The 22,259-nt window shown below is 33.0% G+C and overlaps 4 protein-coding genes and 1 long non-coding RNA gene across 8 annotated transcripts; 3 read left to right on the top strand and 2 right to left on the bottom strand.

The window, feature by feature from the left end:
- The first annotated feature begins 26 nt into the window (after nucleotides 1-26).
- Nucleotides 27-1,400, top strand: LOC148270990 (neutral phospholipase A2 3). The gene is made up of 2 exons (XM_088241954.1): nucleotides 27-208; nucleotides 1,107-1,400. The coding sequence occupies exons 1-2, from the start codon at nucleotides 66-68 to the stop codon at nucleotides 1,363-1,365; spliced, it is 402 nt and encodes a 133-aa protein (XP_088098080.1). The 5' UTR covers nucleotides 27-65; the 3' UTR covers nucleotides 1,366-1,400.
- A 1,937-nt stretch (nucleotides 1,401-3,337) lies between these two features.
- On the bottom strand, nucleotides 3,338-11,113 carry LOC148270989 (CDK5RAP3 protein homolog). Its single transcript, XM_088241949.1, has 9 exons — nucleotides 10,982-11,113; nucleotides 10,389-10,802; nucleotides 9,439-9,591; nucleotides 8,884-9,117; nucleotides 8,430-8,567; nucleotides 6,483-6,647; nucleotides 4,871-5,064; nucleotides 4,172-4,343; nucleotides 3,338-3,501 (listed from the first exon to the last, which is right to left on the bottom strand). Exons 1-9 carry the CDS (start codon nucleotides 10,985-10,987, stop codon nucleotides 3,430-3,432), a joined length of 1,548 nt encoding a protein of 515 aa, XP_088098075.1. The 5' UTR covers nucleotides 10,988-11,113; the 3' UTR covers nucleotides 3,338-3,429.
- Nucleotides 11,114-11,560: 447 nt separating this feature from the next.
- On the top strand, nucleotides 11,561-13,585 carry LOC148270988 (uncharacterized). The gene is made up of 2 exons (XM_088241950.1): nucleotides 11,561-11,658; nucleotides 12,125-13,585. The coding sequence occupies exon 2, from the start codon at nucleotides 12,136-12,138 to the stop codon at nucleotides 12,958-12,960; it is 825 nt and encodes a 274-aa protein (XP_088098076.1). The 5' UTR covers nucleotides 11,561-11,658; nucleotides 12,125-12,135; the 3' UTR covers nucleotides 12,961-13,585.
- A 2,585-nt stretch (nucleotides 13,586-16,170) lies between these two features.
- Nucleotides 16,171-20,238, bottom strand: CREG (Cellular Repressor of E1A-stimulated Genes). Of its 3 annotated transcripts, none has more exons than XM_088241951.1 (6): nucleotides 20,039-20,238; nucleotides 18,771-19,024; nucleotides 17,675-17,829; nucleotides 17,351-17,470; nucleotides 16,524-16,605; nucleotides 16,171-16,444 (listed from the first exon to the last, which is right to left on the bottom strand). In XM_088241951.1, the coding sequence occupies exons 2-6, from the start codon at nucleotides 19,021-19,023 to the stop codon at nucleotides 16,263-16,265; spliced, it is 792 nt and encodes a 263-aa protein (XP_088098077.1). In that variant the 5' UTR covers nucleotide 19,024; nucleotides 20,039-20,238; the 3' UTR covers nucleotides 16,171-16,262. The 3 variants fall into 3 exon arrangements, with proteins under 3 accessions (XP_088098077.1, XP_088098079.1, XP_088098078.1); XM_088241953.1 differs by having other exon boundaries at nucleotides 20,117-20,226; XM_088241952.1 differs by having other exon boundaries at nucleotides 20,043-20,184.
- Nucleotides 20,239-20,836: 598 nt separating this feature from the next.
- Nucleotides 20,837-21,774, top strand: LOC148270986 (uncharacterized). 2 transcript variants are annotated; one of them, XR_015825229.1, is made up of 4 exons: nucleotides 20,837-20,896; nucleotides 21,117-21,191; nucleotides 21,293-21,464; nucleotides 21,610-21,774. It is a non-coding gene; the product is annotated as an uncharacterized LOC148270986 (long non-coding RNA). The 2 variants fall into 2 exon arrangements; XR_015825228.1 differs by lacking the exon at nucleotides 20,837-20,896 and adding an exon at nucleotides 20,905-21,033.
- Nucleotides 21,775-22,259: the final 485 nt, after the last annotated feature.

Raw genomic sequence — 22,259 nt, 5'->3', positions numbered from 1 at the left:
TGTGATCTTTTTTTTAATGTAGATTCAAAGGAAAAGTAAACCCAGTTGATGACGACAGTAATATTATGGAAATCCGGGGAAAACGAGGAGTAACCCATTTGTACAACATGGTGTCTTGTGCTACGGGATGCAATCCACTGTCTTATAAGGGATATGGGTGTTACTGTGGCTTCATGGGGTCTGGAGAAATCACAGACGGCATTGACAAGTAAGACTTGCTGTTGAACTTTTAAAAAAAAAAACAGCAGTTATCCGTTAATGGTCACCCAATACCTATTAAACTCACGCCCCTCCTTCATCCTCTCCCACTCTTTTTTTCAACTATTTATCCCATGACGAAATATTTTCATAATCTAATCAGGGCATGTAAGCGTCGCCTATTAAAATACATGGCATATTGGTTTTATATTTTTGTGCAACAACTAGGTGTATAATGGATTTTGCATGGTGTCCGAAGAGACGGGTAAATCTCGAAACCGGTAGACATAGAAAAGTGGGTAAATGGTTACATACAAATATTTAATAGCATTTAGTAAATTTTTTTACCACAAAGCTAATGCTTTAAATATTCAAAATATCTATTCAATAGAATTTTCTTTCAGTGTCCGGGCCGATTAAGAATAAAGTTTCAAATATGAAATAGAACCAGAACCCTGGACAAGTGCTTTCCACTCAATGGCTCAGTTGCCTACCATGCTTCATATCCTAAGTTCGATTCTTGGCAAGGGGATGTGAAATATTGATTTCAAAGGTGGTTCTATACTCCAATTTTTCCTGATCAGTCACCTGAAGCACAAGACTGACCACCTTACCTTCTGTATAACGAAATTGATCAAGATGCGCTACAATTGGAGTTCTAATACAGTGCCCTATGCGCCACTTGGTGTGGATGGAGAAATGATGAAGAATAAAATACTGAGTCGGAAATTTGGAAGTTCCAGGTCATTTTTGTGCATGAAACTAAAAATTTCTTGTCAATAATTAATTATAGTTCTTCTACTTCATTTTTTTCCACATCTGATCCTAAGTGGTTCATGTGGACATCACTAGACGCCTCCGGGAGACCTTATTGCTCTCGTAGTTCATTGTGATCAAAATGATTCCAGGTGTTGTAAGATGCACGACGTGTGCTACTCTACCGTGGATTGCCCCATGTTCCTGGTGTACTTCGTGCCGTACTTGTGGCGCTGTTGGCGCGGAAGGCCGCTGTGCGCCCTGGGGGCTCCCGGCGGAGGCTGCGCTTCACGTCTGTGCGAGTGTGACCGCCAGCTGGCGCTCTGCCTCTCCCGCTGGCCGTGCCCCCGGAGAAGGGCTTTGTGCCTATCGTCTCCGTGGAGATTATTCCAGAATCTTATTATGTTATAAGTTATACCTTATATCCATGAACATTTTCAGAAAAATTAAATTTAAAGACAATGAGGACGTTCAGTGGTTTAAAAAAAATACATCTATATATTTGTTAGAAGACTATCAAACTAAGCAAAAATAAAATATTTATATGTATTTTCTATTTTGAATCTTGAAATAGGGCACACATCAACATATTCTTATATGTACTTTAATATGATAATAAATAAATAAATAAATTATTTTTTTTTTTCATAAATGTTTTTTCCCATTTCATAATATTTTTTTACTTTTAATTTAATTATTTTTAATTTTATGACTTCACCTTTTTCTAAATGCGGATCTGATTTTTTCCTTTCTCTGGTATTGAGATCATGTTTATATTGGCTTTGATCAATTTTTTTCGAAAATTCTGAGTTTTTTTTTTTTAATTAATAATATTATACACAAACATCATCGTACTGCTAAATATTATTTGCTTACATGTTAGTACTTTTAATTTTTTTAGCATCAAATTTACACTTCTGTAGCGGTTTTTTTTTTTAAAGCTTTGTATCATATTATTGTCACCACTAGGATTTTCAAGCCTTTTTAATTTTGAAAATCTCCACTGAAACTTTACACTATCCTCGACGTCAGGAGTTCAAGTTGGTGTGTTATTCTGACATTCAAAAGCAGAACATCGTGCAGTTCTAAAAACAAATTATTTGTATCCGCTAAAGGACCTCTCTTTTTTCCTTTCAATCCGTCACCACTTCGTCTCCTTGGGTAATCTCTGATCACTGGACGACCCAGTTTTTATCACATCATGGTAAATTTAATGAAAAATTATTTGCACGACAACAACACTGTTGATTATTATTATTAATTCTATTACATCATTATATAATATTATCAGTATTATATTATTAAAAAATTTATCGCGGGGGAAATTACTACAACCAGGCAACTTCAAAATAAGGATTTTTGAGTTAACCACTAATAACACAATTTTGTATTTTCCTCTATAAATGCTACAAATAGACAAAAATCCTGATTTTGAAGTAACCGTTGTAGTAACCCCATGATATTATCTTAAACTATGTATTGAATAATACAAATTCATAGTGTTTTGTGGTATATTTTGCAATTCTGTATGTCTACATTATGTATAATTGTAAGATTGTCCCAAAATGAGTTTTATAAAAACTTTAAAAATAAAAATGTTGTAAAAGAGAAGTGATAATATCATGCTCAATGTTAAGACATATGCATGAATTAAACAATTTATAAAATAGTGATATTACTCGTAGTTGCCCCTTGAAAACCGACTATGAGCATTCATTTAACTAAATACGTTTTTTATGTCAAAAATGGCAAAACATAGCAATTTTCTTAAACGTACTACAAGTATTCACTAAAAAGAAAAAACCATGTTCCCAGACATATGTAATGAAATCTGCCATGTTTTTTGTTCCTCCTGAACATTTTAATGTAAAATCACATAGCCTATTTCCAAGGCGCAACGACGATATAACGTTATCATTAGAACACAAGTAAGAATATGTGTGTACAATTTAAGATTTAAAAAAATTGACATATTAATACGTAGAGCAAAATATGTGATTCCAAGCAATTTTCTAAAAAAACAACTGCTATTTACATTTTATTTTTTATCTCAGTAAATTAATTGAATTTTGGTTAATTTAGTTGGATTCAACATAAGATATGGATTCATAATATCCCCTTGAAATTACTGTTTTATTTTTTGTTTCCACTAATTGAGGGCAATGATCGGCGCTATGGGTTTAAAACGGTTCAATTTTTTAGGGTTTTCATGGCCTTGCAGATGTTTTTGATAGACAGACCGGTAATGTTGTTCTAGGTGTCGTCACATACTGGACTCGTGCAAAGCTGTTCCGAAACCAGAGCAAGATGCAAAATCAATGCGCAGTATAATAACCTCCAAAACAGCAGTACATAATATGTTTTTTATAAAATAAAACAACAATGCAAGAAAATGTTATTTTCGTATTTCAATACAAATTCATATATTATTTATAAAACATCACCTCTATATTATAATGTTATAATTTACATAGACTATAAAGACTTTATTCCTCCCATCAGGTTAACAGTACGCTTATTATACTTCTTGGATATGTCCGCTTCAATCTGCAATAAAAAATTTAAATAAACAAAAAACTTCATGACAGAAAAATACTCTCCAAGTTTTGTCATAATTTTTTTCAGGAATGTTAACCCAATCCCAGCGGGAACTATCTTTCCCGCTGGGATTGGGTTTGAGACAGTCTGATAAATCGAGTCCCGTACGCGACTACTGTTTTAGACATTTTCGACTTTACAAGCTGATACTTTGATAAGTGTGCGATAGATGGATAATCGAAATATTCCCTGAACATTTGTTGATGAGACATCTCTGAATAACTCCTAGGATTATATTTGTTTACATTATTTTGATAAAAATTTATATTAGTTATTAAGATGTTATGGACTAACTTAATAAAGCGTAAATAAATCAATTTTAGCTTTCGTGTCCAAACAATTACAAAATTACAGTCCTCTAAAAAATGGTGATGCACTGTCGGCACCCTGACTCTATGTTATTTTTGGTGATTGTGGAAAAGAAATGCTACAATGGTGTTCAAAACTGTGACAGGAGTTTTTTTTTACATTGAGTTCTTATGATTTACCCAAATATTTCTAGGATAATGCGGTTCAAATTTCGGATCGCTGATCCACCATACTAATACAGCACATGAGATATCAAAGAAACATTTAATAAACTTCATTAATTCATCATATTTATGATTGTAAATCCAACCTGCTGCTGCAATTCTTTTGTCTTGGCAATGATAAGATTAAGAACTGGAACAATTGATTTGGCTTGCTCGTTATTTTCCTTTTTCTTTTGTTTGGCAACTTCTATAAGAGATGTCATCTTATTGCTAACCGTCAGCTTCTGTTTTAACTGTGCGGCAAGTGTATCTACATATCTAGAAGAAAAATTTAATACAAATGAATTACATATTTTATACATAAAAGTCAGATTTCTAAAATTTGTTCTTTTCCAAGCTGGTCCCACCATGAGCAGTTCTAATTAGTCTGTTCCACTCCAGTCTGTCCTCAGCCCGACGAACTGACTCATCATATTTTAGCCCCGTAGCCACCTTTATTTGGCCAGTTCATATGGGATTCTACCCCGGCTTCTCCTGCCTTCAACTCGGCCAGACATTATTGCCTTTTCTAGATTGCCTGGCTCACGTCTAGCAATATATCCAAATAAAGAGAGTATCCTCTCAAACACACTACTGATAGACGAGTTGTAATATGGAGCTCTTCCAGTATAGATGCATTCATCCTTCTGGCTGTTCAAGGCAAACGCAGCAGCCTTCTCCAACACCACATCTCGAATGCATCGATCCTCTTCCTCTCGTAGGCACGCATTGTCCACGAAAGCAAAATGATAAAATGAAAATAAAAAAGAGAATGCTTCGATGAACTTGACATGTTTTCTATTTACCTTGGAGAGTGTTTAATGTTGTGGAGATGGTTGACTTTCTTATCAGTCAGTTCTCCGATAGTGATTTCGACTAAGCCCAACATGGTGGCGATAGAATCAGTAGATTCTATAGGCAAATCTTGCAATGAACTGAATGTACTGAATTGGGTGTCTGTCGAAATCTCGTAAAACCGCATTTTCAGGAACGCCTCCAACTGCAAACAAAAGTACATAACTTAGAAAAAAAAAAATTTTTACTCAATTTTCAATACAAATATATGTATGGCCCATTGGTTTTGTAGCAACACAATTTTTTCTAGAGCGGTGTCGTGGTAAATATATTACAAATTTGAAATTATATAAATTTTCATAATACATTGTTAAAATACAGACTAATTGCAACTATAATTATCTGCTATTTATTCAAAGTAGACATAAATAATGACAGGAAAGACAGAGTTTATAATCATTACACCTGTAGATGGAAGGATCTGTGCTTTCCACTTTCTGAAACAAATAGTGCTTCAAAATAAGCTCAAATGGTCTTACAACAAAGTCAACAATGTTTGATTATGTCCAAATGCTTGCAGACAGGCTGGATTTCCTCCCTAGGGAGCTGTTCGCATTCAAATCCATCTCAACAGAGAGGGAAAAAGTTTTTGAGATGGGAATATGGAAGTCTAGGCATTTACAGGGCTTATGACCTGTCATCGGCTGGTTTAAGTGGCCACTTTACACACTGTGTAACATTCAACATTCTGCCCATGTTTGAACATCCACATTTCCTCAACTCTTCCATCTGTTGACTTTTGTGAAGTAAAAGAGCTGAAACCTTTATCACGTGGGTGAGATTCATCCGGCTGAACCAAATCACCTACTAGGCAACGCCTGGAAACAATTTTCCAATTTTTATACTTCTTCTTTTACCAGGTAGTAATTCAACAATGTTTGATTATGTCCAAGTTGTGTTTAATTCATGTTATTTCAGATAGAGGAAAGATTACAGACAGGAAATATTTATTTGACTAAAGTTTTTTCTTAGAATTCAGTCAGCACTTAAACTGGGATTAATTATGCAGGTAATATTCTAAGGGAATATAAGTGGAATAAAACTATATACGTATTTTTATTATTATAATTCTAAGGGAATTTAAAAAATATTGTATTATGTATTGAAAATAATTGTAGGTTTGTAGAAATGTATCCACATATTCGTTGCCTACTTTTTTGTATCTATGTGTATAAATTGGTACTTAAATGAATTATTTTTCATTCCTTTTTTTACTGTCGAGTCTGAAGCAAGTTTTTTAAAAGTTAAATTAAATTAAATTGGCACTTAAAATGTCTCATTGCATTATTAAACAATATTACAGTATTGCAAATTAAATTATTTACTGAGTAACATCACACTGACAGCATAACACTGATTTGGGTAGTTGGACACTCAAATATCGACGATAACGAGTGTGCTCCTCGTAATGAACTCAGGTTGATCAGCACCATGCAGAGAAACTACTAAAGGGGTACTGGCAAAGGTTTACTTTTGAGCTGATGAAACTTAGAAGACCGAAGAATAGCCAAAATAATATAAATAAAAGTATACAAATCATACATTTTTCAGGTAACTACAAACCTCCATTAGTTGATCGATGAATGCAGCACGAGTAGAAACATTGTCTAATAATGTTAAAGCGTCTTTCCCGGTAGCAATGCCGCCCATTAAGCCTCCACCCTCTACAACTATTCCAGACTCTTCCAGAGAAATATTCACGCCTTCATCGCCAAAAGAAATATCCACCTATAAGAAAAATATATAATTTCTACAGTGATACAAGACAAATAAAATTTATTTATTTAACAAAGTGACCCACCCTTAGAAATTTAAAAATATTTTCAAAAGTTTCTCAAACATATTGTAGGATTTTGTGCTTGTTGATGGCGGGAGCTCCTACCCCAGTTGGAGATGACAGAATGAAATGACGTTATGCTTCGATGTGGATTTATTACATGTTGAATAAAATGCAGAATTTAGTTATGAAGCGTGAGAGTAACGGCTGATTTCAGCTGACTATTACTGACCGACTAACTAACTTAGGGAGTTGATACAGTGCTTTATTTATTTAGTTTTTTATTGCTTACTTCTTGGTATGAACACTTGACCAATTTACTACTATACTCTATTTTTTGTAAATTTATTGATATTGTTTTAACTTTGCTGGAATTCCTCTCATCCATGCGCTTTGTAGCTGCACGATGATTGGTTATCTAGCTTTCATATTTCAACTTTAAAATACCTTAATTTTGTAAACGGGGTCTAGAATTCCAATCGTCTATGCGCTTAGTAGCAGCAAGGCGTGTTGTAATCTTACTCCTTTTTACTATTCATATTATTATTATTTTGTAATACACTAAATTTATTTGTCATTTTTTAAAATGTGTAAATGGGGGCTAAATTTCTAACTGTCTATGCGCTCTGTAGCTGCAAGACGTCCTGTAATCTAGCTCCTATCTATTATAATATTTGATTGATCTTAATTGAAAACGAGGAACTAGAATCCCAACCGTCCATGCGCTCTGTAGCTGCAAGACGTACTGGGATATTTATTAATTGTACAGCGCCCTTGAGGTGATTTTCACAAAAATGGCGCTTTATAAATTATCCAACTATATATATATATATATATATACTGATCGCTTGTAGTAAGGGTTTCACAGCTTTCATGGTAGGGGTCCCAATTTTTCTCTCTTCTTCCAAATGGGAAATTAAGGTCATTCTCAATTCATTTCCCTGACTGTCAGCAATTTGACATCCGTATTAGATAATCAGTATTTCAATTGTTTTGATTATTTATTTTATTTGAAAAAAAAAATATTCACCTTTTGCACTGTCCTTAACATGATAGTAGGTTGAGCAACAGTGGGCATTGGTTTCCGGGAGAGTTTCATGATATATAAGATAACTGTTTGAAGAATGAATAATAAATAATAATCAAAATGCCCTTATTTAAACCTTGTGGTGGATACACCAAATGCAATGTATCTTGATCATCTACAATACAGCAGATGCAATAACTTATTGATCACTTAAATTACTAAATAGCGTGCTGAGAATTTCAAGGTCACATACACATTCAATGACGGGCTAGAGAGAAAAAGATTTTACCCGCAGTATCTTAATCACAACATTTACACTAGGGCTCAGTAGGTAGCAATAAATTTGACGCAGCAACCTAGTAAATGTGCAATCCACCATACAGATAGTAAATGTGACGCAACCAATTTAAGTTTAAAAACACCTTAACACCAAGTATTTTAAGTCAACTCCGCAAGGAATCAAACCCAGGACCTCAAGCATGACCAAACAATACACTAAATGGAACACTTACACTCACACGATTCCCATTTTAAGGACCTGATAGTGGCCATCAAATCACACTTGTCCGGAGCTCTGGTTCTATTCCAAACACAACTGTTTTCTTTAACCACTAGGACATGGAAAATTTGAACACAGATAGGTTGGTCTAATGTGCATGTCATCCCGAAAAAATGTACAGTAAATTCATCTATTTTTGAAATTTACCTTGCTATTTTCTGCTGTATCAATACCACCCCAGTCAATGTCTTTGCCTTTGGGATCATCTCCGAAATCAATGGCATCTTCGGGACCCCCAAAATCTATTTCTGCATTGTCATCAAGTTGTGAATCACCAAAATCAATCTGAAAGACAGGGGGATAAAAGTTTTATTTTTAATGTTTATTTATTTTTTAATATAACTCCTATAAATATTATTATTGATAGTCAAGTATAAGCTGTACGTAATCGCTTATATGGACGATTCGCCCCTGGTATACAGATGACTGAAGATATGTTGTCATTACTAACAACGTACCTGCACTTCTTACATTGATAGATTTATCAAAATCATCTTATATATTTTACACTTTGTAAGACTTCAATATGTTTTTACTCTGAAATAATAATAATATTATTTACATAAAAGAGAGGGTAAAACAATGCACTTATTATAAATACCTCTGCACTTTCAGTGTCTTCATTGCCCACATCGAAATCGATCTGTATGGGATCTGGTTGTACACTTAAGGGCGCCTCTCCATAGCTCCACTCATAAACCGTTGTGTTTCCATTCTCAGCAATATACTTGACGAGCGGAACACAAATCTGGGACTGCTGCTCACCGACAATGCATTTAGTAAAAGCGATATACAAGCCAATGGCAGATTTCAGACAGGAGATTTTGTTGCCAATCTTTAAAACAAAAAACAATTTATTTTGAATAAGGCTCTCATATACAAAATCTATTTTCAAGGGAGTTCAGGACTGGATTTAATTGGAAACTCTTCGATGATTTTTTAAATATTCGAGTTTGTTCCATTCATGTAAATGAATGTTCGTTTATTGTTCTTTTTATATTGGTGTGCTGCATGTTATTTTTCAATTAAATAAGACTGATCATCTTAACAGGCAAGAGAAAGGAAAAATCTTTTTAGCACAGTGAATTTTCTCATCGAAATAAGAATCTTAAACATATTTTTTATTCCAATTATCAATATTTGAGTATGTATTTACCTTTTCATAAATTTCAGGCAGTTCTTGAAGTTTCTGTACAAGTTCAGATTTAAGTTTGTCTCCAGAGATGCCGAACTGTTTACAAAACGAATTGAATTCTGCTCTGGATGCCACTTCTCTTTTCGAATATTCCGCAATTTTTTTCTCTGATTCCTGTAATCAATAAAACATATATGAAAAAGAAATTAAGTAATAGTGAAAATTAGTTTATTTTGGAAAAATTGTAGATACTTTTTTTTATGTGATTGTCAAAACTCCTGTATAAAAAAGGATTGTTAGATGTGTGCAGAAAATTAAAATGGCAACACACTCGAAAAAGTGTACATAAATTAAAAAATCTATTGACACTGCTTTGATTCATTTGGACTCTTTCAAGGGACTAAAAAATACATTTTTGTATATTTTTAAGCAACAAATTAGAACTTAGCATTGCAAAATACGAGTTTGCAAATTATTTAGATGTACTAATATTTCAAAAGTTCACATAAAATAACATCTTTTTTTTTCTACAAACGCTCCTAAGTGGAGCATGTGGACATCACAAGACGCCCTAAGGAGACCCAATCGTCGGCCGGCACTCTTGCCACTTCCCGCGTTTCTTAGATCAAAAGATCGTCATCATTGGCTTTCCAAGAAGGCGGGAGCCCGCAGGTGTGAAGAAGAAACTTTGATTAAGGCTCAGGTCCACCGCTGCACCCTCAAACACTTGTTATAGGAGGCTGCTGCGTCCGTTATCGGACTTCACTATTGGTAATGGAATCGAACCACGTTACACCTAATATTCTCCTCGGGCATTTACTCTCAAAACTCAGAAGTTTGGTGTTTTGACATACCTAAGTATATTTGACGGCAAATCAGGAAACTCAGACACAAGATTAAGGTAGATTTAATAAGCACAATAAAACAACTTGTTTATAACAGCAAAAAAACCAATATAGTATAAAACTTACAGCTTGCAATTGTTCAAATTTAACAATCTGTTTTTTCAAACTAGGAACTTCATAATTCACATTTCGGACCAAAATCTGAGCTGCCTCTGCTAAGTAGACATTGTCCTTTTCATATAAATAGGATATTTCTTGCCAATCCTTCATACGCTGGGATCCATATCTACCAAAGAGATTCTTCGAATCAGCTTCGGTTTCTTTTAAAATCTCTATTATCTTCACACAGTGAAAGTAGTTAATGTGGCTTCCGGTTAATAGTTTTGTTATTCCGGCATGGATAGGCATATCCTGAATGGCATTGTTGATCTTTTCTCTTATGTTAAGGATGTTTTTCTGCCAATCTTTCTTAACATGACGTCTACTGATAAGCCAATCTAGTAGTTTTCCAGTGTGAATATCGATGGGTATGTCGGCTTCCTACAATACAATACAATACAAATATACATGTATTTTTCCCCTAATTTTCGATTGGTGAAATACAAACAAATAATGAGTTTAAACATGTATTTGAACAATGCTTGTTAAAAACATGTATTACTAAAACTGGTACACTGTGGGCTATGTAATAGATAAAATAAAAGATTAAGCGCACTTACGTTCATTTTCAAATATTATCACATAAAAATAACAATTTAATTTAATTATTGTACTAAAAACGTGGCAAAATAACAAAATACCGACAAATGCAACAGCAACTGGCAGTAACTGTCAAAACGGAAAATGTCAACATATGTTGGACGTTCATAAATGTAACTATGTAACGCGTTGTCAGCGAAAAGAGACCATTTATGTTACACATTTTGTGTATAGTGTTCAAAGATACCTACCTACCTATTCTTTTTAGAAATGGGTGTAGGCACAAATCATCTTTGCGTCTCTTACATTAATTGTGTTTGTGCATCGCATTTTTATAGCATTTGAATACTTTATTCTTTGTTTTTTAAAGTTACATTACTTTCATATAAAAAGGTCAGGACTCCATTTTGTAGTACCGTAAAACGCTGCAACTTTTCCTACCGGCCACAACTTTTCCTGTTTCGTTACGATTACGATATTTCGCATTTGATTGGCTTTTTCTCACTTTTTACCATTTGGTAGTAATTTTTCATTGTCCTGGCAACACCTTTTTTATTTTTCATAACGCCAACTCCATTGTTGCGCTCTCAGTTGAGCGATGAATGTCGGCAGGAGGAGTCGTGAAATTTTGGTCTCCTAAAACTTTTAAAGTTCAAGAAAAACCAAAAGTGTTTTTGAAAAGTAAAACCGTCCCGGGGTAAGAAAATACTGTATATTTTTCGTATTGTTTGATACTTTTATCAAAAGTACACGATTTCATCAAAAAAACTTGCTAGGCAATGTTGTGCAGTGTTTTGAAAACACGATTTGTACTTTTTGCCTGGTTCTAGGGTTATCACTAGTAGTCAACGTGCTTTATCTTAAATTTGATTTTTTCATTTAATTTAATTTTTTTATTAAACGAAATTTGAATATTTGACTTTATATAATTTACCCGGATAAAGTTTTTTTCGTTTATTTCTAGTAATACAAATAAACTTTTAATTATGATTTAAATATGACACACTACTTATATAAGTGTTCGAAACATAACTTAATTCAAAGTTTATCTCTATCGATGATCGTTATAATAAGTTTACAAAATATCTCAAATCTATTGATAAAACGATATTTCGAGGACAAATTGAATACTAAAAATTATGGAAATCTTAATTCTATTGCAGTTATGTGAAAAATGGCAAACAATCAACAGCGAAGAAGGCGTAGAGTAGGAGCTCGTAGTTATTCTGATTACTCGAAGGAAATGCTGGAAGTTGCTGTAGATCTCGTTCGAAGAAAAATTATTTCATCATACGAAGCAGAAAAGCAGTTTGGGATCCCACGTCGGACAATTAGCAACAAAGTCAAAAGCGTACATAATAAACCATTTGGTCGACCTACAGAGTTTTCAACTGAGGAAGAAGCTCACATAGCGGACGTGGTGAATATTTCAGCAGAATTTGGTTGTCCTCTTTCTCTTTTAGATTTGCGTATTGTAGTTTACAACTACCTTTTAAAAAGTGGAAAATCTGCTCTTTTTAAAGGAAAAATGCCTGGTGAACGCTGGGCCCGTTTTTTCTTAAAACGACACAATTTTTCACAAAGGGCAACACAAAATATAAAACGAAGCCGTGCTGCAAAAACAGTAGAGGAAATGGACGAATACTACAGAAATTTGAAAATTTCTCTTAAAGATGTTCCCACCAGTAATATTCTCAATTTTGATGAGACAAATTTAAGTGACGACCCCGGATCTAAAAAATGTATTTTCAAAAGAGGCACAAAACACCCAGAAAGGGTAATTAATGCAAGCAAAAGCTCAGTATCAATCATGTTCAGCGGAACTGCTGACGGAATTTGCCTACCACCTTATGTGGTTTACAAAGCAGATCATTTGTGGTCCAAGTGGTGTGAAAATGGTCCAAAAGATGCTAGGTATAATCGCACCAAATCTGGATGGTTCGATATGATTTGTTTTGATGATTGGTTCAAGACTATAGTTATGCCATGGTTTGTTTAGTGTCATAGCTTTTAATATTGTTCCTACTTTGTGTTGCTGAAATTTTAATTACCTGCCTAAAAAGTAACTTTAGGTTTGAGAGAGAAGACTACCTATTATTATAGATATAATAGACTGATATTAATACCTACTGTTACCAACTTTATTTAGATTTACTTCTGATTATTTGTTTAACTTAGGAAAAAATAGAAATAAAAGTGGAAAAAAAAAATCTTTTTTTGGCATAACCCTACACTTACCGACATGTTTGTATGGGAAGTTTGTGGTACCTGCTACAACTTTCCCCATTAGCTGTGAATAAAAATCTATTTCCTTAATGGCAATAATTTGACTGCCGGGGTCAAGCACAGCGACTCTTGCATATGGAAAAAAAATACTATAAAGAGAAACATTATATTTACTGAGGTATTCTTCGAGGCAAAGTTGCGCCTTTTGCACACAACTTTGCCTACGACTTTGAATGCATGTAATTAGGAAAACTTGCAAGATTTAAAAGGATTTGGAACTTATACGGCTAGGCATTAGGTCCGTCTTCCATCTAAAACGCATTAACAGCCATAATAATAAATAGGTTCAGAGATATCTACAAAAAAAGTCAAAATTGCGGCAAAGTTGCAGCGTTTTACGGTACTTATTTAGTTTCTTATGGATTAGTATTCTATAAAAATATTATAATATATTTAGTAGGCTTATGATGATACTTCCTATGATCAATTCCAAGGGTCAATTTCACTTTATCCACATTAGCATTCGGCAAACTAACAAAAATGAAAATACACAAATGAGTAAAATGTGTATGCGAAAACATGAATAAATTATTGCACACTTCCAACGTTTTACTATCGCGACGCCATATACAAGTAGGCGCTGGGGTCGTTTAGTCCCCCCGTTTGGATCATGTGTAATTTTTTTATGCTTAGTGAGGAAAAGGTTAAAAAAATAAATAAATATATATTTTTTACATTTGACACCAGTGGCATCAACATAAAAAAAAATATATTACTTCGCTACACACAAATCCGATGTTATCCAATTAACCGATACTGTCAAACAGCATTGTTAGATTTGCAAAATGGCGTTCATTGTTCGATTCAATCCAATAGATAGTGCTGCTTTTTCCTTTAAATGGTGAATTTTTAAGAACGTACAGCGATTGTTACATTTGACACCTATTACTTTTGACATCACCTTCCCCTATATCAATAAAATCCATCCACAAAATTCAAACATATAAAGGTATCCAGCCATTCACCAGATTGCATTGGAAATACCGCACTCATGCCAATAAGTAAAACACATGGAATCACTAGAAAAAAATCATTTATTTTTATTTGATCACATAATTTTATTACCTACTTCATTTCTACGCCTTCTACTTATTTTATTAATGTCGAAAGCATATTATAAATAAATAAATAGCTTTTATAATCATACGGTAAAAAGTCTACAAAATGAACCTCGTTTGTTTCACAATAATTCCTAGACCAAAGAAAAGCAAACATAATACCATTTTCTAAGAGTAACTAGATAAAAACTCGTGAACATACAAGGATTAAAAATATTTAAAAAAATCATATATATAATTACATACAATCTGTTATCACATTATCGCCTTACTAACTTGATTCCTAAGGTTAGTATTGTCTACATTACAATATATTTTGTATTAATAATCTACAGAAACCTCGTTTGTTCCAAATAAAACTCGCATTATAGGAAAAAAACATTTTATGAGAATGACACGCGATTAAAGAATGCGATTTACATTTATTGTTATAGTATACCAAATGAAAAACTATGTACAAAAATAGTTATATTTTAGTAGAAATCCTTTTTAATAAAATTTTGAAGGTGGAAAAAAATATAGCTGTTATTTTGAGTTTTAAGTTATGCAATGCATAAATAACTATAAAAGAAAATAACAACGTTATCGCGTCTTATAAAAATATAAATAAACCTACATATATATATATGATATAAAAGTAAGTAAATTTTGTTTTGTCGGCCTCGTGGTGTAATGGTCAGCGCATTTGCCTATCATGCAATAGGTCTCGGGTTCGATTCCCGACATGGTTGATATGAAATATTTCTTTAAAAAGGGTGTTTTCACGCTAGAATATTTCATGGCCCCGGACTGGCCCTGAAGTGTAAGATTGATCATCTTACCTTCATGAAACAAAAATGATCAAGATACGCTGCGATTGGTGTACCAATGCAGTGCCCTATGCACCATTAGGTGCAGAAAGGGAATGATGATGATTAAAGAAATTTCTGATATAATAACATTTTTTCATGTAAAATTAAAACATTTTAGGTGTTTTGTATTTTATTATTAGTAACTTCTATAAAATATTTTTTTCCTGAAAACACAATATTTTTCTGGCTTGGGTATGAAAAAGCCAATGTCAGATTCTATTCTTTTGTTGCCAACATTTTGTCAAGTAGCCTATTGACATATTATCACTACTCTATACCCAGATCCTGAAATCATCCACCAAATAGAAAGATTCTTGTCAGAAAATGAGGTAAATTTTTAGGTTTCTTCGATTTCTTTCATTTTTACACAATTATATTCCTAATATATTTTAATATCATATTTTACCCTTGGCAGAAATCATCCTTTGTAGGATGGAGTGCCTACTAGTTAATATCAATAAAAATTTATGTATTTTTAACCATTATATGTAAACATACATATTATGTGGTAGTGTTTTATTATTGATAATAGTTTCAAACACCTCCAAAAGTTTATTATAATGCCACCAAATGACTGTAAAATTAATCACATGTAATGTTGTGATTTATGACATTAACCCTTTTAGGCTCAAGGCACAGTTTTTAAGCTAATTCCAATAAAAATAAATTAATTTAATTAAAATTATTATAATACCAATTTTTTTCACTCCGTTCACTGTGGCTTTGTTCAGTTTTAATTTGTAAAATATTAAAGCGAGCATTATAAAAATTGTGATGTGATGTGTTATAAAGGGCCCGAATGGCAAATCATACGCAACCCGGTGGGCTGAGATACTCACTAGATTAGTCAAGTCCGCATTAGCTGACTGGTACATGTAAGCACTGAAAAGGGTGGTCATAGAAAAAGGGACGGTATTAAAAGGCGGGTGGGAACTAGGTAACTCCGACCGGAAAGGAGATCTTATCTCACGTAAACATATTCAGGATAAGAGAGGCAACATAAGAGGGTTCTAATTGTAGGTAAAACTCTTTCATTAATTAGAAACAGTACATACATTAATATTTGTAACAAAAATAATCACCGGTTAGCCTCTACTATAATATTTCTAAACTGTAATAACATGAAAATCACGACCAATATCCTTTTCGTCTTTTAAGGCTTTTCCCTTGAACAACTTCTCCGGTTTGAACGCCAAATATTCCTGAACCCCGATGAACTTAGCACCACCGTACCAGTCCAGCAAATAGATCTGGCTTATCTTCAGTTTGGCGACGTAGAAATGATGATCTAAAATAACATGAGAATAGTAAATAAGTCATTTACTTTACTTTATCGAAGAACATTACGTGTTCAGAGCTTTAGTTACCAGTAGGGAATGTGTTCATAGTTGGATGCCTTGCGAAAAGAAAACCTTTGGCATAATCATACTCGGAAGTATCAATTGGTACCTATAAACATAAATAAATTATTATGACAATATACAAAAAAAATACAGAAAATATTTCATTTAGCCTACAATAGGGAAATATCACAAACTACGAATACCGATAGAAATATATTAAATGAATTTAGAATAATTAATTGTATTTTCAAAATCAATATGGATATTGCGGAGAAACATTTTTATACATAAATGTAAAAAAGAACTTAAATAAAAACGCAACATGTTTGGCCTTGGCAATTGTGAAGTCAAGATTCGTGACAATGTTCTAAACAAATTTGAATGGGCGGGAACAAATAAACATGAATCGTGACGTATTAGGGGCGTGGCCAATGGAATGACCGTTTTTGCAGGAATTAAAAATTACAAATTAAAAAATAATTTTTATGCTACTAATAATTATTAGCAAAGAATTTTTTTAATTGGACAGTATTTCATAGACCTATATTAATTTAAAATTGTAAAAAAAAACCTAATATTTCCCTATTCAATGTGGCATATTGTTTTTTTTTTATAAAGTAGAATTGAAAAGTTATAGTATGCATATAACCAATTGAATATAAATAAATCAAAATAAATTTACAAATTTAGTGACACTTGTGTGGTGTAAAATTGTTGATTTATTAGCATTAATTAATCAAGGGCATGTCCTATAAAATATATAATTCAGAGAGTATAATCCTATACACACCATACTAGTAAACTCATCCCACCCAAATAGTATTTTTTTTTGGAAACATATTTTTTTTTACCTTTTTCATATTTCCAGACAACATGACACGAGCGCACCGCGGATCTTCTGGATCTAAATTTTCAACATGGCAGTAATCTGTTTCCTCAAGAGTAACAGAAATTGTGCAACGGCTATCCTTCTGTAATGTTTAAAACATCATATTAGTAGTGAAGAGGCATGCATGGAAACAGGGAGTGAGTAATGCAATTCTTCAGAAAGGCTTTTCCAATGTCCTACAACTTAATAATTCAAGCGCTTCTTAGTCACATGTGAAAGAGGTTGAGTCCAACTTATGGATCATTTTTCATACAGGATTGTAGAAAAACAATAAAATTCAACTCACCTGAAGGTCCTGAGAAGAAAAATCTAGATGGGTTAGGTAAAAGTAGGGGATTCCAGTTGAGTTACTGATCGGTCCGTCTGCCATGGAGACAATGTTGGAGAAGGGAAACCCTTTTAGAGTATCAATAGAAGATAAAGTTGCAACTGATGTCCAATCTAAATACAAAAAAAAAAACAATTGATCTCGGACGATGGTTTGTGGGCATATATTTGCCGGTCATACCTAAACAATAATTAACCATGGTATCCTAAGCCCCCAGTTAGGAAGAGGGGTTACTGTCTTGGCATCGGGTGGCAACCAAACAACAAATCTCCTAGTCCGACGTGTAGATTGAGGACTAGGAGGGCTGACCCCAAGTAAATGGGACAAACAGCCAGGAGGAAGAAGAATAACATACAAAGAAGAAATAAGTTAAAGTATTTTTAAAATTGGAAGAAAATTTTTACTAATTTAAATGTCCGCCTCGTGTCAAATGGTTAAGGCGTTTGCTTACCATGCAGGATGTCTCGGGTTATATACGTCATAAGCCCCGCTAATGCTAAGACTACGATAATTCGCTACCTCATTATGTTTATGAGGCAAGATATTCCCTTATGTTGGAGAGATTCAGAAAAAATCAACAAACAAATAACTTGTAGTCAGTAAATGTGAAACAGCGTAAAAAGGCGCGACATATAGCTTTGAATTCACAGTAAATTAACATTGACAGTTAGTCTTTACTACTCCACTATGCGTTTTGCACGGCAGTGTTCGCAACAATGCTCATTTTTCAGAACAGAGCATCTTATCTATTTAATTATACCTCGGTATCTTTGAAACCTAATGTGTGTTCAAAATATACATAGCAACAACTTTTAAACTATAAGGGGGAAAAAAATCAAGTAATTCTCTTACATCAAATATTTAAATAATTACCAGATTTAATTCAGATTTCAGAAGCAAATAGTCTTGCTATAGGAGAGTATTGTTCTTTCTTAATATCAGGCCATTGTTCAGGGGTTTTTGCCCTGATATGTTGTCCCAATTGAATGCATTAAATATTTTGTTTTATTTGTCATGTTATTTTGGTCCAGTAAAAAATAAAAATTCATTTTACCTGCTTGGTGGACGACATATCTTGCCATTGCAACATTTTTGTTATGATCAGGTGGGTCCACTACACTAGATGCCGTGTCCTTATGGTTCTTGTATTTTCCATGTGGTCGGTGATGCTTATTGTAGTTATGCATTCGATCATATTTCTCTGAATACTCTTGCGAAACATCAGACCTTTTATGCTTCTTCGCATCAGCAATATATATTACAGAGAGAACTCCCAACAAGATCATTGCTCCCTTTAAAATCTTCATACTGAAATGAACAAATATCCATCTTGATTTTGAAAATACAATTAATTATTTTAAATCCATTTCATATATTTTTATCAGTAATCCTACTATGTGATATTTTCTTATTGGCGAACCATGGGCCAGATCCAGCTTGTGAGGTGCTTTCTGGCCACACAGGTTCCTGTTCAATTCAAAATGGACCACAGCAGTAAATGCAGCGTGGCATCAATAAAAGATATCAATTTACTTTTTCGCAAATCAGGATGTTTAGGGTAACAAGTGTTATGGTTGGCATGTTTTGTACTAAAATGTAATTTCAAATTGTATTCTTTTATCACAGCAATTCTTCAATTGCATATTAGGTAGACAGTCGCGTGGACCTCAAAAAGAATTGACATATTCATACTGCCCGCCACCAAAACCGGTTGTCGACTGCTGTACTAGGGAGTCGAAGCAAGTTCACAGGTACGGGTCATTCCTGGTTGTGTCACTATAATCTGTGTCTCTGTACTGAGTACATGTATATAAAAAAATCCCTGTTTTATTTTGCTTCAAAATTAATTTTTGAAATATTTTTTGTATTGAGTATGCTATACACACATGTAATTTTAAGCACTCGAATACTAACTAATTCTTACTAAGCCAGTCAATATTTTCCCAAGAAAAGTCAATTTAAAGAACTATATTCGAAATTACGTTGTTCGATTTTGGAGGCAGCAGATACTGCAATCTGCCTAAATACCAGGAGACCGTTTTTTTTTTTTAAAGTACTGCATTAGTTAGGTAGTTAGAATAAAAATTATGATATAGAATAAAGTTCAAAAAGTTTTTTGCTGCGTACTTTGTTGTGAGAATAATAATTTTGGCTAACTCAAGTAACGTCAACCTTGAGGGCTTTAATTATCAGCAAGGGTGTGAAAATTTAACATAAACTACATACGGAATTGATTTGCAACTTTAGTTAAAACATTATTTTTAATAGGTCTACATTCATTAACAAGAATTGGTTATATTTATGTAACGAAATATTATTTACCTACTGGACAATATTTTTTTTCTATACGGTGTAGACAAAATGTGCTTATCGCCAAATCAATAATTGTATACCTTATACCTTTTAGGGAGAATTCAATGACAATGCAAAAAAAGAAAACGACGCAAAAACAAAAGTTCCTGATGAATGAAAATTGTTCAGATTTGAGATAAAGCGCTCTTTTCCATGACTCTTTTGACAGCAAAAAATCTATGACTCTTTAAAGTAGGTACAAATGTTTTTCAAATAAAATAATGGGGTAAAATGTAAGTAATTTTCGGCTTCGTGGTGTAGTGGTGAGCGCGTTTGCACACCATGCAAGAGGTCTCGGGTTGGAACCCCGACATGATTGATATGAAACATTTATTTGAAAAGGTGTTTATACACTGAAATATTTAATAGTCCCTGGACTGGCACCTGTAGCCTAAGACTAATAATTTTACCTTCATGTAACAGAAATGATCAAGATAAGCTGCGATTGGTGTACCAATTGCACATACCAGTGCCCTATGCACCATTAGGTGCGGAAAGGGAATCATGAAAATGCAAATAAATTGGAGGTACAAAAGGTGTGTTGTTTATTATACAAGAGTGACCAGACACTAAAGGTAAGAAAATGCTGTCATAGAATATTTGTGAATGTTAAAGGTTCGTGTTTCGGTTCAATCATAATCGATAAAATGTTTACCGTTTTGAGATATTCAATTTGTATTATTTTTACCTTGATTTTGCTTTAGTTACCTCAAAAAATTATATTAAGATAAGTAATTGCTTTTTCTTATATTTCATTATCTACAACAATAAAGTGTCAAATAGGTTATCACTTCTCACACAAAAAAGTACGAGGTCTATCTTATTACCGTAAGTATTTTTAATTAATTCTTAAGATCCTGATATTTTTCTTCTTGTTATTTAATGAAATTGTTTGGTTAAGCATTTGACAGTATTGTTATATGAAAAGAAAAACTAATTATTTATCCATTGAAATATAATTTTAGGTAAGTAAAGTGAAATCGAGAGAAAAAAACATTAAAAAAATTATATCATATTTTCATGACTAACCTTTATTTTACTGGTGTAGAATGTTCTATCACCACATTTTTTTTAGCCTTGAGTGCCTGCGGCCACCTACTATAATAAATAACTATATCATAATGTAAGTTCAACTTTAAACGAAGCTTTTAATAAAAGTGAAATAGTTATTTAATATGATGTCAAATGTAATGGTAATTTTAGAGTTTGTCCTAATTTTTGTAGACAAGAACTGAATTCAACTTCCTATAGGGAACTGTTAATATGAACATGACAGATATGGAGAACATTTTACGGAAGGGAATATATAAGAAACTTAAACCAGCCAATGACAGGCCCTGTAGATACAGCTGCCACCTTTCACAAAGGGTAGGATCGGAGATTTCTGAAAAAAAAGGTATTTTTGGTCATGGTTCAAGGTTAAACAAGTATTGCATAGTACAAAATAACTCAACAGTGCTGCTAGGACCAACATGATTTTTTAAAACCATATTTTTATTGGAATGTGATTTTTCACCATCTTTCTTTGTTCTGATTTATAGGATGCTAACCCATAGCTCGAATATCACCATTCAAACCCGTAGACTCCGGATCAAACTCGGAGAGGTGGCAGTCCTACCTGTAGATGCCTAGACTTCTATATTCTCTTCTTTAATGTTCTCCATCTCTGTTGTAATATTTTGTAAAAAAATGACTTTCCAAAAGCAGCCCATGTGTTTTTATCAACTTCCCAAATTTTAAATATTCAATACATCATTGTTCCGTATGAAAAGAATGGAAGAAGGAAAAAGACAATTGTTCTGACTGAAAAAATATTGTTTTTCTAAAAATGTTTTCATACCTTATTAAATTGGAGCCTGTTTTATAAAAATATGGTGAAATTCTACCTTAATAATTTTTAAAAAATATATATTTTTACATATTTATCATGTACACCTAAAATATTTTTAAAAACATGATTCTTTATGATTGTCCAAGTATAAGATTTTGAAAACATAATTAATTATGAATAAAAGAAAAAGATTTTGAAAATTTAAAATATTTTATAAAATTAACTCTTAAAACACTGATGTAAATAATTCCTTTGGGCGCGGTGATGTAACATTGTGTTACCACTAGTAAAAGATGGAATATTCTAAAGTTCAGACATTTGAAAAAAATTGAAAACATGACGACATACTGCTTAATAATT

Source organism: Micrasema longulum, unplaced genomic scaffold (assembly GCF_059751315.1).
Source record: "Micrasema longulum isolate JH-2025_06_02 unplaced genomic scaffold, ASM5975131v1 h1tg003194l, whole genome shotgun sequence".
Taxonomy (NCBI): Eukaryota; Metazoa; Arthropoda; class Insecta; order Trichoptera; family Brachycentridae; genus Micrasema; species Micrasema longulum.
The sequence above is the reverse complement of the archived record's forward strand: the minus strand, read 5'-3'. Positions and strand labels throughout refer to the sequence as shown.

Excerpts from the sequence above, each read along its gene's own strand:
- LOC148270990 (XM_088241954.1), top strand. The coding sequence starts at position 66 with ATGGAAATCCGGGGAAAACGAGGAGTAACCCATTTGTACAACATGGTG. Across the intron at positions 209-1,106 it reads ATCACAGACGGCATTGACAA|GTGTTGTAAGATGCACGACG; the intron begins GTAAGACTTGCT and ends AAATGATTCCAG.
- LOC148270989 (XM_088241949.1), bottom strand. Across the intron at positions 9,592-10,388 it reads AATTTGAACAATTGCAAGCT|GAATCAGAGAAAAAAATTGC; the intron begins GTAAGTTTTATA and ends TATTGATTACAG. Across the intron at positions 9,118-9,438 it reads TGCCTGAAATTTATGAAAAG|ATTGGCAACAAAATCTCCTG; the intron begins GTAAATACATAC and ends TTTGTTTTAAAG.
- LOC148270988 (XM_088241950.1), top strand. The coding sequence starts at position 12,136 with ATGGCAAACAATCAACAGCGAAGAAGGCGTAGAGTAGGAGCTCGTAGT.
- CREG (XM_088241951.1), bottom strand. The coding sequence starts at position 19,023 with ATGAAGATTTTAAAGGGAGCAATGATCTTGTTGGGAGTTCTCTCTGTA. Across the intron at positions 17,830-18,770 it reads ATATGTCGTCCACCAAGCAG|ATTGGACATCAGTTGCAACT; the intron begins GTAAAATGAATT and ends TTTTGTATTTAG. Across the intron at positions 17,471-17,674 it reads TTTCTTCTCAGGACCTTCAG|AAGGATAGCCGTTGCACAAT; the intron begins GTGAGTTGAATT and ends TAAACATTACAG.